We start from the raw sequence: 15,197 nt of genomic DNA on the forward strand, positions 1-15,197 counted from the left end.
GAGTTAGGGGCGGCAGGAGGGGAGAGGTGAGAGTTAGGGAGCAAAGAGGTAGAATCCGGGTAGCCCCCCAGGCCCCGTGGGGGCGAGAAAGACCGGGAGAGGGGACGCGGGAGCAAAGAAGAGGAAAGGGAGAGGAAGGGGGACCCCAAGGGGGTGAGAAAGGAGGGAAGGGAGGAGAGGAGTGAGGCCGCAGGGGAGGGGCGAGGGACTCGGACGGGGGAGGGGCGGGGGTTCGGCGGGGGAGGGGGTGGGTCCGAGTCGCTCCGCAGAGGGCCCAGGATGCCCGGGCCGAGCGCCCCCCGGGCGACCTGGGAGTCGGAGGAACGCCAGCCGCTCCTGGCGCGCAGGCCGCGGAGGCCCCGTCGGTGGTGGCGGGCCGCGGCGGCCGCGGTGCTGCTGGTGGAGATGCTGGAGCGCGCCGCCTTCTTCGGCGTCGCGGGCAACCTCGTGCTTTACCTGAACAGCGCCGAACTCAACTGGGCGGGCGACCAGGCGTCCCGCGCCGCGCTTGTCTTCCTGGGCGCCTCCTACCTGCTGGCGCCCGTGGGCGGCTGGCTGGCCGACGTGTACTTGGGCCGCTACCGCGCCATCGTGCTCAGCCTGCTGCTCTACCTGGCCGCCTCTGGCCTGCTGGCCTCCACCGCCTTCCCCGACGGCCGCAGCTCCTTCTGCGGAGAGATGCCCTCCGCGCACCTGGAGCCCGCCTGCCCCTCGCCCGGATGCCAGTACACCTGGCGCGCCACCTACTGCGCGCCCACCCTCTACGCGGCGCTGCTGCTGCTCGCCCTGGCCGCCAGCTCCGTCAGGAGCAACCTCACCTCTTTTGGGGCCGACCAGGTGAGTGGCAGAGGGCCGGGGAGTATGGCGGGGAGAGGGAGGGATCTGGGAGTCAGGAGGCTACGACTGCCGGCGTGACCTTGGACAAACCACTTCCCCTCCATGGGTCCAGTTTCCTTATTTGAAAGAAGCTGGGGTGGGGGGTGGGGAGTCGGAGTTTGCTTATTCCAACAACTAAAACGACAACAATAGCGACAATCTTAGTTGGCCTTTGACGATGTGTCACTTTCCGTGTTTTAATTCATTTCATCCTCTGAACTACTTACAGGGTAGGTAGGTGGATTATGCCCATTTTACAGATGAGGACACTGAGGTTACAGGACATTAATCAACCTTTCCAAGGTCTCATAGAGAGCAGCTCAAAAGGAGGATACGGCTACCCGGACTTCTGGCCCCATCAGGAGCCCCAGCTTTGTGTGTTATAGCCATCTGGGGGCTGCAAGAGGAGCAAGCCTTTTACTGCCAGCTGTGGCAGAGGTGGAGTCAGACCTATTTGTTCACATCTTAGCTCTGCCGCTCATGAACCCTCAGCACTTGGGCCAATATCCTAACTACTGAGCCTGTTTCTGTACCCTTTTGGACAGAAGATGGCACATAGGAGAAATTCAATAGATATTTGCTAACTGAATGAGTAATCACCTGATTTATTGTTGTTCAGTTGTCAAATCGTGTCTGACTCTTTGCAACCCCATGAACTGCAGCACGCCAGGCTTCCCTGTCCCTCACTATCTCCCGGAGTTTGCCCATATTCATCTCCATTGAATCAGTGAAGCCATCCAACCATCTCATCTTCTGTTCCCCTCTTCTCCTCCTGCCCTCAATCTTTCCCAGTATTAGTATCTTTTACAATGAGTCAGTTCTTTGCATCAAGTTGCCAAAGTATTAGAGCTTCAGCTTCATCATGAGTCCTTCCAATGAATATTCAGGATTGATTTCCTTTAGGATTGACTGGTTTGATCTCCTTGCAGTCCAAGGGACTCTCAAGAATCTTCTCCAGCGCCACAGTTCAAAAGCATCAATTCTTGGGGCCTCTGCCTCCTTTATGGTCCAACTCTCACATCTGTACATGACTGCTAGAAAAATACCTAATAGCACAGCTGTATTTTGATAGCTCTACTCAGTGGGATGTTAGACAGTAATTTTTTAAAATATGTAACATGATTTGAAAAAAATCACTTACAATGTTAATGAGCAAAAGCAATGCAGAACTGCATACAGAATATGATCACAGCCATGTGAAAAGACCAGGTGTCTACAAAAGGAAGAAACTGGGAAAAATTGTAACAGTAGTGGGAACAGGATGCTGGACTAGTTAGTTACACTTTTTTTACCTAACTGTCTGTTTTAAAATGCTCTTTAATTACATGTGTTACATTCAGAAAGGGGACATTTTAGAAAGCATCATTGCATCCAGCTGTCATCCACAGTCCAGCATCCAACATAGTCTCCAGTGTCCTTGCCAAGGAGTGACTCACCCAGCCTGTTTGGATTCCTTTGGTGATGGGGGATTCAGTGCCCCCAGGACAGCCCTCTCCATTTCTCAGCCCCCACTGACCTTCCTTCAGACCAGGAGACTCCCAAAATTTGCCACTGGGAATCTCTCATCTTCCCTTAACTCTCCTCTTCACTGACATCCCACCCCATCCCCAGGTGCCCTTAATGTGTGCCTTGACCTCATTGACCTCCAGAGGGCCTCAGCCATCTACTGCCTCCTGTCTCTCCCACCTCTTGGTGGCAGAACTGACCTCTCAGAGGCTCGGCCACTGGGCAGCATGGACTTTGGGTGGGGCCGGGCCAGGCTGAAAGACTGCCTAGGGGTCTGGCCTGACCCCTAGGGCAGTTCAGAAACACTAAAATGATTTGAGGCAGGGATGGACATGATTAGATTTGAGTTCTTTAAAATGGCTCTGGCCACAGGTAGACAGTTGATGGGGGTCACAAGAGTGGGCACACCAGAGCAGTGAGGAGGCTGTTGCAGAATTCAGGGGGGGCAGTCAGATGGGCTTGAGGGTAGGAAGGGTTGGCATCATCTGGCAGAACAGCCATACATAGGAGCCAAGTGTTTTAACACACTTGCTGGTTTCAGAACGGGCCATCCATCATTCTCAACAAAGTGGCTGCTCATTTTGGGAGAACTCATTTATATCCTGAATGGGCTGTCTGCTCTTCCCCTTAGAGTTGCAATTGTCATATTCATTTACATCCAGTTAATAAATGGAGTGACTGCTCGTTATGGGACTTATTCGATTTTCTGCTTAAAAGTCTACAGCAAGGATTTTCAGTGAGTGGACAGGCCTTTCCCTCTTTATTGCCAAGAGGATCCCTCAAAATCTCCAAAGGGATGCAGTTTTAAATGCATCTGTGTGAACTGTAATCTTACATTTGAAAAAGGAACAAAATACCTAGTTATCTTTTTCCTAGTGCAATCACAGAAGTTAAAGCTTGATAAAATCTGCTTAGCTAATGGATATATGTATCTCTGGGTAGAAGAAGAATGATAGGTTCTGAGATTTGGGGAGTTGTTGAAGGGGTGATGGAGTACAGAATTGCTTATTTAGAGAGGTGACTTCCAGAGCTCACTGCTTTTTCAGATTTCAGATGTCTGGGCCCTGCCCCAGACCTGCTGAGTCAGAATCTGTGGACCAGGATCTAGGAGCAGGACAGCTGCCAGTACAGTTGATCCGAGCCAGCAGACCGGAAGTGGGCCTGGGGCTTGGCTGTCGCAGATTGATCCAAACCCTGGGTAAAGATTTTTCAGCCCTTCTGCCCTTGCTGGGGGGCCTGAATTTTTTTTTTTTTTTTTAAATCAGGCCAAAGTCTGCTCTTGGGGCTGCATCTAGGATCACTTCTGCTTTCCCTGATTATGCCAACTTTGTTTGACTGGGAGGCAAGTGGGGGTGGGGGCACAATAGAAAACTCTATTTGCATCTCCAAACTGCAGAGGAAATTCTCCATTGGACTTTGGTTCTTCCAGTAATACACATGAATCATATTTAATAATGTGGAGCAGACCTGAGATCTTGACTGGCTTTTTTCTGACTATGAAGGTTATGCACACTATGGTCTGCTCAAACACAAAAGGATAAATCAGCTAGAAATGAACAAAGTGGCATCAGAGACATCTGTTGTGTGCACCACTTAGTGACAATAAAAAAGCAATGTGTGTCAAGGGCATGAAGAAACAGCTGCGCCAAAATGTCCTTATCATTAACGAGTGACTCCCAAGGGAAGGGTTTATTCATTCATTCGACAAATATTATTGAGCATCTACTTAGTGATCAGGGATTAGGAAAGTGCCAGAATGCCCACCCACTGATGGAAGAAGTGTCTCTGTAGGAGGGTCATGCAGTCACAGAGAGTATGTCATGGCAGGGTGCCACCACACCTCCTTGGCCCTCACTCTTACCCCTGCTTTACAGGTGATGGATCTTGGCCGCCATGCCAGCCGCCGCTTCTTCAACTGGTTTTACTGGAGCATCAATGTGGGTGCCATGCTGTCATTGCTGGTGGTGGCCTTTATCCAACAGAACATCAGCTTCCTGCTGGGCTACAGCATCGTCGTGGGTTGTGTGGGCCTGGCCTTCTTCATCTTCCTCTTTGCCACCCCCAGCTTCATCATCAAACCACCCACAGGCAGCCAAGTGTCCTCCATGCTCAAACTTGCTCTCCAAAACTGCTGTCCCCGACTGTGGCACCGACACTCTGCCAGGTGAGGAGGGGGCTCTGGGGGGAGGGGCCGGGTGGTCCAGTTTAAAGATACTCTGGATCAGCTCCAGTGGTAGCCCTTCATGATGATGGGCACCTCTATGCCTGAGGAGGGTGATGGAGATGGGGGGTGGTAAAGTTGACAGGGGACTAACTGTAGAAGGTATGAGGATGTTAACAGTCTTGACAGTGATGGAAGTGATGGATATAGGGATGATGGGTTATCAGTGACAATAACTTCTGGCAATAAATGCTGACCATGGCAGCAGAGGTGGTGGCTGTGGAGATGATTGTACAGTGAAGGCACTTGGGACAGAATTCTATACCACATTGATATTAAGTGTAAGAAAGACTAAGAAGTCAGCCAAACCAGTTTCTTTTCCCAAGGGAAGAAAACCATCCCCAAGAAAAAGAAATGCAACAAGGCAAAATGGTTATCTGAGGAGGTCTTGCAAATAGCTGAGAAAAGAAGAGAAGCAGAAGGCAAAGGAGAAAAGGAAAGATATACCCATCTGAATGCAGAGCTCCAAAGAAAAGCAAGGAGAGTTAAGAAAGCCTTCCTAAGTGAACAAAGCAAAGAAATAGAGGAAAACAATAGAATGGGAAAAACTAGAGATCTCTTCAAGAAAATTAGAGATACCAAGGGAACATTTCATGCAAAGATGGTCACAATAAAGGACAGAAATAGTATGGACCTAACAGAAGCAGAAGATATTAAGAAGAGGTAGCAAGAATACACTGAAGAACTATACAAAAAAGATCTTAATGACTCAAATAACTATGATGGTGTGATCACTCACCCAGAGCCAGACATCTTGGAGTGCAAAGTCAAGTGGGCCTTAGGAAGCATCAGTATGAACAAAGCTAGTGGAGGTGATGGAATTCCAGTTGAGCTATTTCAAATCCTAAAATATGATGCAGTTAAAGTGCTGCACTCAATATGTCAGCAAATTTGGAAAACTCAGCAGTGGCCACAGGACTGGAAAAGGTCAGTTTTCATTCCAGTCCCAAAGAAGGGCAATGCCAAAGAATGTTCAAACTATTGCACAATTGCATTCATTTCACATGCTAGCAAAGTAATGTTCAAAATTCTCCAAGCCAGGCTTCAACAGTACATGAACTGTGAACTTTCAGATGTTCAAGCTGGATTTAGAAGAGGCAGAAGAACCAGAGATCAAATTGCCAACATCTGTTGAATCATAGAAAAAACAAGAGAATTCCAGAAAAACATCTACTTCTGCTTCATTGACTACACTAAAGCCTTTGTGTGGATCACAACAAACTGGAAAATTCTTAGAGATGGGAATACCAGACCACCCTACCTGCCTCCTGTGAAACCTGTATGCAGGCCAAGAAGCAACCAGACATGGAACAATAGACTGGTTCAAAATTGGGAAAGGAGAATATCGAGGCTGTATATTGTCACCCTCCTTATTTAACTTATATGTAGAGTACATCATGAGAAATACCAGATTGGATGAAGCACAAGCTGGAATCAAGACTGCTGGGAGAAATATCAATAGCTTCAGATATGCAGATGACACCACGCTTATGGCAGAAAGCAAAGAGGAACTAAAGAGCCTCTTATGAAGGTGAAAGAGGAGAGTGAAAAAGCTGGCTTAAAACTCAACATTTAAAAAACTAAGATCATGGCATCCAGTTCCATCACTTCAGGTCAAATAGATGGGAAAATAATGGAAACAGTGACAGACTTTATTTTCTTGGGCTCCAAAATCACTACAGGTGGTGAGTGCAGTCATGAAATTAAAAGATGCTTGCTCCTTGGAAGAAAAGCTATGACAAACCCAGACAGCATAGTAAAAAGCAGAGACAGTACTTTGCCAACAAAGATCCGTATAGTCAAAGCTATGGTTTATCCAGTAGTCATGTACAGATGTGAGAGTTGGACCACAAAGAAGGATGAGCACTGAAGAATTGATGCTTTTGAACTGTGGTGGTGGAGAAGACTCTTGAGAGTCCCTTGGACTGCAAGAAGATCAAACCAGTCAATCCTAAAGGAAATCAACCCTGAACGTTCATTGGAAGGACTGATGCTGAAGGCAGGAGGAGAAGGGGATGACAGAGGACAAAATGGTTGGATGGCATCACCAGCTACACAATGGACATGAGTCAGCAAACTCCGGGAGATGGTGAAGGACAGGGAAACCTGGGATGCTGCAGTCCATGGGGTTGCGAAGAGTCAGACACGACTGAGTAAGCAACAAGAAGGGAGGAAAGTTCTGAATAACCTCGCATATGCACAATGGCTGCCTTTTGCCCCTCTCTTCCCTGAGTTTATTGACTACTTATGCTAAGCAAACCTGTCTCTAGACCGTGGACCCAGTTATAGCTCCTATCCATGGAATCTAGACAGAAAAGGTATACAGCATGCTTTCTCCCAACCTGGTACATTGCTGTAAGGTTTTGTTTGAATGATCCATTGCTGCCTAACGAACCACCCCAGAACTTAGTGTCTTAAGCAACCACCTTTTTTGCCTCTCAAAATCCTGTGGTTCACTGGGCTCACCTGGGTAGTTCTGCTTCTTGTGTTGTCATGGGGGCTGCAGTCACATGGGGACTTGTAAGGGTTAGAACATCCAAGACAGCTCACATTCCTGGTTGGCAGTTGACGTTGATGTTGACAGTCAGCAAGCGCACCTTGGTTCCCCTTTGTGTGGCCTCACCCCCGGGCAGCAAGGTGTTTGGGCTAGGAAAGAAAGGAAGCATGCCAAAAGAAAATGTCCCAAAGGGCAGGAAGCGGAAGCTCCGTGTCCCTTGAAGGCCTTTTGGAGTTTCAGCGTCCCAGAGCGTCACTTCTTCCTCAGTCTGTTGGTTAGCACAGTCACAGGCTTGCTCAGATTCAAGGGCAGGGCAGATAAACTCCGTCTCTCAGCCAAGAAGCGGCATCACAAACTGGGAGGGGAGAAGCTTACGATGGCCATCACACCGCACTGGTATGGGCCCTTTGGGCATCTCAAAGGATGAGCCAAGGCTCTTAGGTAAAAAGGGATTAGAAACTTCTCAAGACAAAGGGCAAAGGCTAAAAGTTGATCTTTCCTGCTTCCTAATAATGTCCCCTCCACCCCTACCTCTCCATTCCTTGGTCTGTAGAGAGAGGGCTCTCATGTTGCCTGTTAAGGAGGATGGGCTTGGAGACCACACCTGGGGAACTGGATTGTCTCAAATTGTAATGCCTCTTTCCCTGAGTCAGGCATGAACGGGGGCTTCCCTGATTCCCAGGCAAATCAACGCTATGAGTGGAAAAATCCCCCAGGACTCTGCCTGCCACAGCCTCTGGTCTTACTTCCCCCAGGACCCAAGAGGCTGACACTCTAGGATGGAATGAGCCTTGATCACCACCTCTGCTTCAGGGTTGATAGTGATCATATTGACAGTGGCAATGCCAACACCAAAAAAAAAAAAAAATTAATGGTGATAGGAATGCGAATTCCATGGAGAAGATTGCTTTGGTGACTGTGGTCACCGTATTAATGATGGTGCTGCTGCTGCTGCTAAGTCGCTTCAGTCGTATCCAACTCTGTGTGACCCCAGAGACGGCAGCCCACCAGGCTCCCCCGTCCCTGGGATGCTGATAGGGGTGCAAATGTTGATAATGTCGGTGAAAGTGATGCTGATGGTGGAGTGGAGGAGAGGAGGGCAGTGATTTCCTAGATGATGGTTGTGATAACTGGTGATAGGGGAATGGGATTAAAGTAGGGGATGATGGTGGAGGTGGGAAGGTAGCCATGGTGGTGGTGACAGTAGCTGCCATTTAATCTGCTGCCTCTTTGGCCCCTTAGAGACCCTTCCAGTGCCCAGCTGCTGCCTGACCAGAGGTTTCCCCAGCCTGGCCCTTCCCCGCAAGAGGACATCGCCAACTTCCAGGTGCTGGTGAAGATCTTGCCCGTCATGGTGACTTTGGTGCCATATTGGATGGTATACTTCCAGGTCAGCACCTCTGCCCTTTCACTCTAGAGGAAGTGGCTCCCTAAGCCCCTTAGTAGTCTCATCTCTCACCATAGATGCTCTGGACACATGGAATGAGGGTAGTGTGGTTCAGTCGCTAAGTCATGTCCAACTCTTAGAACTCTATGGGCTGTGTAACCTACCAGGCTTCTCTGTCCGTGGAATTTTCCAGACAAGAATACTGGAGTGGGTTGCCATTTCCTTCTTCAGGGGATCTTCCCAACCCAGGGATCGAACCCCCGTCTCCTGCATTGCAGGAGGATTCTTTACCATCTGAGCTACCAGCCCCTCCCCCCATCTCCCCTGTGGAATGGGGAAAGGGCTTACAAAGTGAACTGCAGGGAGAGGGCCTCACAAAGTGAACTGCTGCCTGTAGCAGCCAGGTGGGCCTTGATGCAAAGCTGTCCCAATAATTACATTCCCTGAGTGCACAAGGAGCTCTGGAGACGGGTCTGAGGCCCAGTGACTGAATAAATCACCCCATCCCTCCCAGCCTCAGTTTCTTATGTTAGACTAGAGGTCAGACAGCTCTGAAGCATTCTGATTCTCCGACTTGGCAATGAAAGCCCAGAGAAGGTGGGTCAGTTACCTGAGACCCTACAGCAAGTCTGAGACAAGCTCAGCACCTCAAGTGCTTTGCAACAGAAGTTCCCAGCCCTGGCTCTGCCTCAGAATCCACTGCAGAGTTTTTTAAAAATATACAGATTCCCAGGTCTCACCCCCAGATTTGTGAAAGAGAATTGCTAGGGGAGTCTGTAGTGTAATAAACTTCTCAGATGATGCTAATTCTCAGCGAGGTTTGAGAACCACTGCTTTCTCCCGCCCCGCAAAGTGTGTGGGTATGTGGAGGGTGGGCAACGAACTCCAGTCTCTAAGCCCCAGGCCCCACATCTGCTTTCTAGGAGTCTTGTTTCGAGATGCAGAAGATGGGGGTCGTTCGGGGTCAGCCTGCTACTTGGGGACAGCACAGAGGCAGAAACTGTCTGTGATGGGACGTTGTGTGTCCATGGTGATCCCCAGTCACACCAGTTGTTAGAACACTGACATCCTTCCATAACCAGTCAGCAAATAGCTGCTGCCTTGGTCAACCCAAGGGCCCTCTGCTGCCCCCGGCCCTTCTGTGGGATTCTATCAGATCCCCCTCCCTCACAGAGCAACTAACAGGGTAACACCTGGGATGGCAGGGCCCCCTGGAGTCTGCTCCTGCCGCTGTGTCCAGGGACACTCTGGTGGATCAGTGGCTATGCATCCCCAGTTGTGTCAACATGTGTGACTCAGCTTGGCTTCAGTGTCAGATAAGAGCTCCCCATGTGGCCAGCCATGTCATTATCTTACCCATGTCAACAAACATTTATCCACGAGTACTCTATGCTGGCCCTGGAGACATGAACATGAGCCAGACCAGCTGGGACCCCGGCTCTGGAGCAAAGCTAGGCACGTAGCCCTCAGGCCTGGGAACAGAGTGACGGAAGCTCCCCAGGAGCGAGGAGGGTGGTATAGTCTCTTCTCCCTGAGACTAGGAAAGGGGACAGCTGCCTGGCCACCCTGTACTGCTGCAGAGGAGTGCCTGACTTGGAGCTAGGAGCATCCTGGGGTGGAGGTGAGGTGGCCAGCTCTGTTCCAGCCTCACCTCTAGCTCTCTTGACAGATGCAGTCCACTTACGTCCTGCAAGGTCTTCACCTCCAAATCCCGAACATCTTCCCCAACTGCCCTACCAACAGATCCGAGGCTCTGAGAGCCCAGGGCAGTGTCTACAAGGTGAGAGACACATGTGCGTTCAGCCCCGATCTCGGGCCAGGCTGGGGGATTCCTCTGAGAAAAGGAAGACTGAAGCGGCCTCCACACTCCCGTCCCCCAGTGGCAGAGCATCCTTGGAATACAGAAAATGCACCTGGAGGTCCAGGCATCCTGCCCCTAAGCTCAGCTGTAGCTTGTACAAGACTTCAGGCCGGCTTCACTCCACTGCTGCTCTGAAGTGGCCCTCACTGCCCAGTTTGCACCAGACCCTCAGATCAGACACACTCGGGGCATCCTCATCTCTTCCTCACTTGCTCCCTCTCTGGAACCCCCAGATACTCAGATCTCTGCCTTGCACCAGAACTTTCCAAACCAGTTCCTTGCCATCTCAGAGACTCTTAAAATCAAAGACTCTTCATAATAATGAGAGCTATATGGCAGATAAATGACATACTAGGTGCGTAAAAAGTTTGTTCAAGTTTTTCTGTTAACACCTTATGGAAGAACTCCAATGGACTTTTTGGCTAACTGAATATTTGCTACTAAACCTCATGCCTTGCCCATGGCAGACATCACTAATCAATCTCGACATTCTATCATGCTGAGCCCATGAATGTTCCAGGCAGCCACAGCCAACTGATAGAAGTTAAAGGAAGCTGTTTGCCATCCCTGATCTAATCCATTCCCTAGTTGCACAGCCGAGGAGTGTGCATTCAGGGGAGGGGAACAAACTGACTCCGGGTCACGCAGGGACAGTCTGGATGGAGTCCAGGTCTGCCGACCCCAGTCCGAGCTCCTTCTGCTCTGCTCACCTGCCCCTCTTGGTTTCTTCTTGCAGATCCCAGAAGCCTGGCTGCTCCTGGCCAATGTCGTGGTGTTGCTGATCCTGGTGCCTGTAAAGGACCACCTGCTTGACCCTTTACTGCTGCGCTGCAAGCTGCTTCCCTCGGCTCTGCAGAAGATGGCCCTGGGGATGTTCTTTGGTTTCACTTCGGTCATTGTGGCAGGTGCAGTGTAGGGCCTGGGGGAGTGGGATGGCCTTTGTCTGGGGCTGGAGGGAGGCTGGTTCCCCCAGGGGCTGATGCTGGAGCTGTGGGTCTGGGCCAAGTACACCCTCCACCTGTGGGTGCCAGTCTTGGTTTCTGGAAGATGTGAACTGAAAGAGACCCTCCTCCTTGAGTCCAGCCTCCTCTCATTTTTGACAGATGAGGAAGCTCAGGTCAAGAGAGGAAAAAAGATTTTCCCCAGTGGGATGTAAGCCCCCTGAAGGCAGGGAATTTTTTTTTTTCTTTTTTTATTCACTGCTATGAATAATGAGGGGTTCTCTGGTGGCTCAGATGGTAAAGAATCTGCCTGCAATGTGGGAGACCCACGTTTGATCCCTGGGTCAGGAAGATCCCCTGGAGAAGGGCATGGCAACCCACTCCAGTATTCTTGCCCAGAGAATCCCATGGACAGAGGAGCCTGGCAGGTTACAGTCCATGGGGTCGCAAAGACTTGGACATACTTTGTTGAGCGACTGAACAACAACATGAATAATGAACATAGGTACTCAATAAGTGTGTAGAATGTGTTTTCCAAAGACACACAGCTGTTCAGTGGTTGGGGGACTTTTTTCAAAAAGTATTTACTATTTATTCTCTTCTTTCTTCCATTTCAAAAGGATTTGAAGCTGCAAAGCTGCTTACAAGAAAGGGCTCTGATAAAAGAAGCTTTGCATGCTACTGTACTGACCTCAACCCTTTCACTTTGTGACATAATGATCCTGAAGTTTCTTAGTGTCTCTGAACTTCATCTTTAAAAAGGAGAGAGTAATTCATTCAGACACTATGCAGGGCCTGGGCTCTGCCCTCATGGAATGTGGTCTAACAGGAGTGTTGTGAGGATTAAACAAGATGAAGTCAGTAAATCACTCAGCACCATGCCTGGATCATAAGTAGGAGCCAGAGGAATTAAAGCTCAGTAAACAGTATTGTGTTTGTTTACTGGAGGATGAAAGGATGAAAACCAAACTAGATTGTTTTTCAACTAGGTACTTTGGTAAATTTTGTCCTATATCACCCTCACAAGAATCCTGGGATTTTTATTCCTGTGTGCGTGCTCAGTCGCTCAGTCATATCCAACTCTGCGACCCCATGGACTGTAGCCCACCAGGCTCCTCTGTCTATGGGATTCTCTAGACAAGAATACTGGAGTGGGTAGCCAATACCTTCTCCAGGGGATCTTCCCAACCCAGGGATCTAACCAGTTTCCTGCATTGCAGGTGGATTTATTGCCACTGAGCCTCCTGCATGAAAGTACTGGGTCTCAGAGAGGTTAAGTGATTGGCCCAAGGTCACACAGCTAACCAGTGGCAGGGCCATGACTGGAACCCAAGTCACTTAATTACATAAATGGTTTTCATTCCATGAGAGCACAGCTGTCTCCTAAGCAATGAAGGGAGAGAAAATAAACTTGAAAGCCAGGTTAGAAATGCTGCTGTAATACTTGATGCTGCAGCAGAGGAGTCAGGTGATAGCATGGGAAACGGGCCAGCTTTGAAACCAGACACACTGAGGCACAAGCACAGCCCCAACTACTTATCAGCTTTGTGACTTGGGGCTGATTGCTTAAAGTTCTCTTTCTCATTTACAAGAATGCATACTAGGTGTCTCACCCATAACAGGCTCTCAATTAATAAGAGCTGTTACTGTTATTGAGTGCAAAATCGAGTTCTGAGCTTCCTAGCAGCTAAGGCAAAAAGGGAATAGTTGGAGGGCCAGTATTAATTTCCTTACCTGATGCCTGGTCAATCACTAGCTACTTAGGGAATACACGCTACCTGCCAAGCTCTGTCATGGGCAAAGCTGCCTAAAGGCTTCTCAGGTGGTGCTAATGGTAAAGAACCTGCCTGCCAATGCAGGAGACATAAGAGACATGGGTTCCATCCCTGGGTTGGGAAGATTCCCTGAGGAAGGGCATGGCAACCCACTCCAGTATTCTTGCCTGGAGAATCCCACAGACAGAGGAACCTGGTGGGCTGCAGTCTATGGGGTCGCAAAGAGTTGGACATGACTGAAGAGACTTAGCACAAGCTGCCTACAGTGGATCTGACTGTATTCCTTCTCTCTGCCACCAGGAGTCCTGGAGATGAAGCGTTTAGAATACATCAATCACAACCAGACTGTGTCCCAGCAGATTGGGCAGGACACATACTACGCAGCACCACTGTCCATCTGGTGGCAGACCCCTCAGTACCTGCTCATCGGGATCAGTGAGATTTTTGCCAGCATCGCAGGTACCCTGGACCCCCCCACCCCCACCCCCACCCTGCTCTTGCACAGGTGATGGGCTCTGCCTGGTGGTGCCTTGAAGTAAGAGGTTTCACGGGCTTAGCCTCTGGAGCTTGTCTTCGTGGAGGCAGGCAGGACCTTCTGAGCAGGGCTGCGGTCACCCAGTGGGGACTTGTCAGCACTAATCCCAGTGGGGATTAGAGGTGAATAAGATATTCCCATACCCAACTTCCCTGCAGTCCCCCTGGTGCCATGTTCCCCACCCTCTGTGTCTTTGCACTTGCTGTCCCCTCTACCTCCCTATTTCACAGATTGGATGTGAACTCCCATTTCCCCTTCAGTCTAAGACTTCCCCTCCCTGTCTAACTGCCGTGTTCTCCACGAGTCCGTCTCCAAGGCCCCTGGGCAGACGGGGGTCCTCTCTGCCCTCCCTTTGTTCATGTGGCCCAGGGCAGAGGGAACAGGGGCGGGGACAGACTTTGGGAAGAGACTTCTGAGGTTGAATCAAAATGATGTGGTGATGATGTGAAAGCTGGGCAGAGAGGGTTGGGGAGAGAGAGGGTGAAGGCCGGGCTGGCTCAGCGGTGCCATCACTGAAGTGGGAGACCCAGGAGGAAGGGGCAGAGGGGAGACAGCAGTGTGGGAGCAGCCAGGAGGACATGTCCAGACAGGGAAGATGAGCCGGGCAGAGGCAAGGGGCCATCCGGGGGAGGCCAGGAGGGAGGCTTGGTGAGGGTGGGGTGGGGGCTGTGGCCCAGGAGGCTGGGGCCTGAGCCTGTTCTCTGCTCCTCCCCCAGCCCCTTGGGTAACCCTTCCTCCCTCTCTGCAGGCCTGGAGTTTGCATACTCAGAGGCCCCACGCTCCATGCAGGGCGCCTTGATGGGCATCTTCTTCTGCCTGTCCGGGGTGGGCTCGCTACTGGGCTCCAGCCTGGTGGCACTACTGTCACTGCCAGGGGGCTGGCTGTACTGCCCGGAGGATACTGGTGAGTCTGGGGGGCTCCCCGGGAATGGGACACGGTTGGAAGGAGGCTTAGAAAGGGGGTGTCAACTGCGAAGTGCTTTGACCCCAGGCAGAAGGTAATGGCACGTTAGACTCAGGAGAACGAGGTTAGAGCCCAAACCTAGCCCACCGCCCACAGCATGGCCTCCCCTCCATGGGCCTCCATGACCCTAACTATCCAAAAGGAGTCTGAACTCAGCAGACCTCCAAGGCGGCTTCCTGCTTCTGGAACCCTGCCAGTCTAGTTAAGGGTCACCTTTCTTGGTCTGTTTTAAGCCCCTGAAAGAAGAGCCAGCTAACAGGACATTGTAGACGCCACAGGAAACACCCAGGGCAGCCCAGTGCTAGAGGATCATCTGCCCAGTGTGTTCAGATCCCACCCATTGCCCACTGTGACTTCAGCTGCCAGCCTCAGGAGAGCCCCACCCTGACCCAAACGCCAACCCCTCCTTTCTCCAGGGAATATCAACAAATGCCGAATGGACCTCTACTTCTTCCTGCTGGCCGGCATTCAGGCTGCAGCAGCCCTGCTGTTCATCATTATCGCTGATCGCTATGAGAGGGCAGCCAAGGGCCCAGCCCCCCAAAGCTGTCCCAGGAGGGACAGTGGCTGAACAGGGCCCCCATGCCCCACCCGCGCCTCTCTTCCCCCAACACAGACAGCAGCAGTCCCCGGC

General features: G+C 50.7%; 1 protein-coding gene across 1 annotated transcript; it reads left to right on the forward strand.

Annotated features, from left to right (window-relative positions):
• Nucleotides 1-244: 244 nt before the first annotated feature.
• SLC15A3 (solute carrier family 15 member 3) lies at nt 245-15,196 on the forward strand. The gene is made up of 8 exons (XM_027532851.1): nt 245-837; nt 4,257-4,546; nt 8,343-8,490; nt 10,157-10,267; nt 11,085-11,253; nt 13,365-13,523; nt 14,348-14,503; nt 14,980-15,196. The coding sequence occupies exons 1-8, from the start codon at nt 280-282 to the stop codon at nt 15,132-15,134; spliced, it is 1,746 nt and encodes a 581-aa protein (XP_027388652.1). The 5' UTR covers nt 245-279; the 3' UTR covers nt 15,135-15,196.
• Nucleotide 15,197: the final 1 nt, after the last annotated feature.

This window comes from Bos indicus x Bos taurus, chromosome 29 (assembly GCF_003369695.1).
Source record: "Bos indicus x Bos taurus breed Angus x Brahman F1 hybrid chromosome 29, Bos_hybrid_MaternalHap_v2.0, whole genome shotgun sequence".
NCBI classification, from domain to species: domain Eukaryota; kingdom Metazoa; phylum Chordata; class Mammalia; order Artiodactyla; family Bovidae; genus Bos; species Bos indicus x Bos taurus.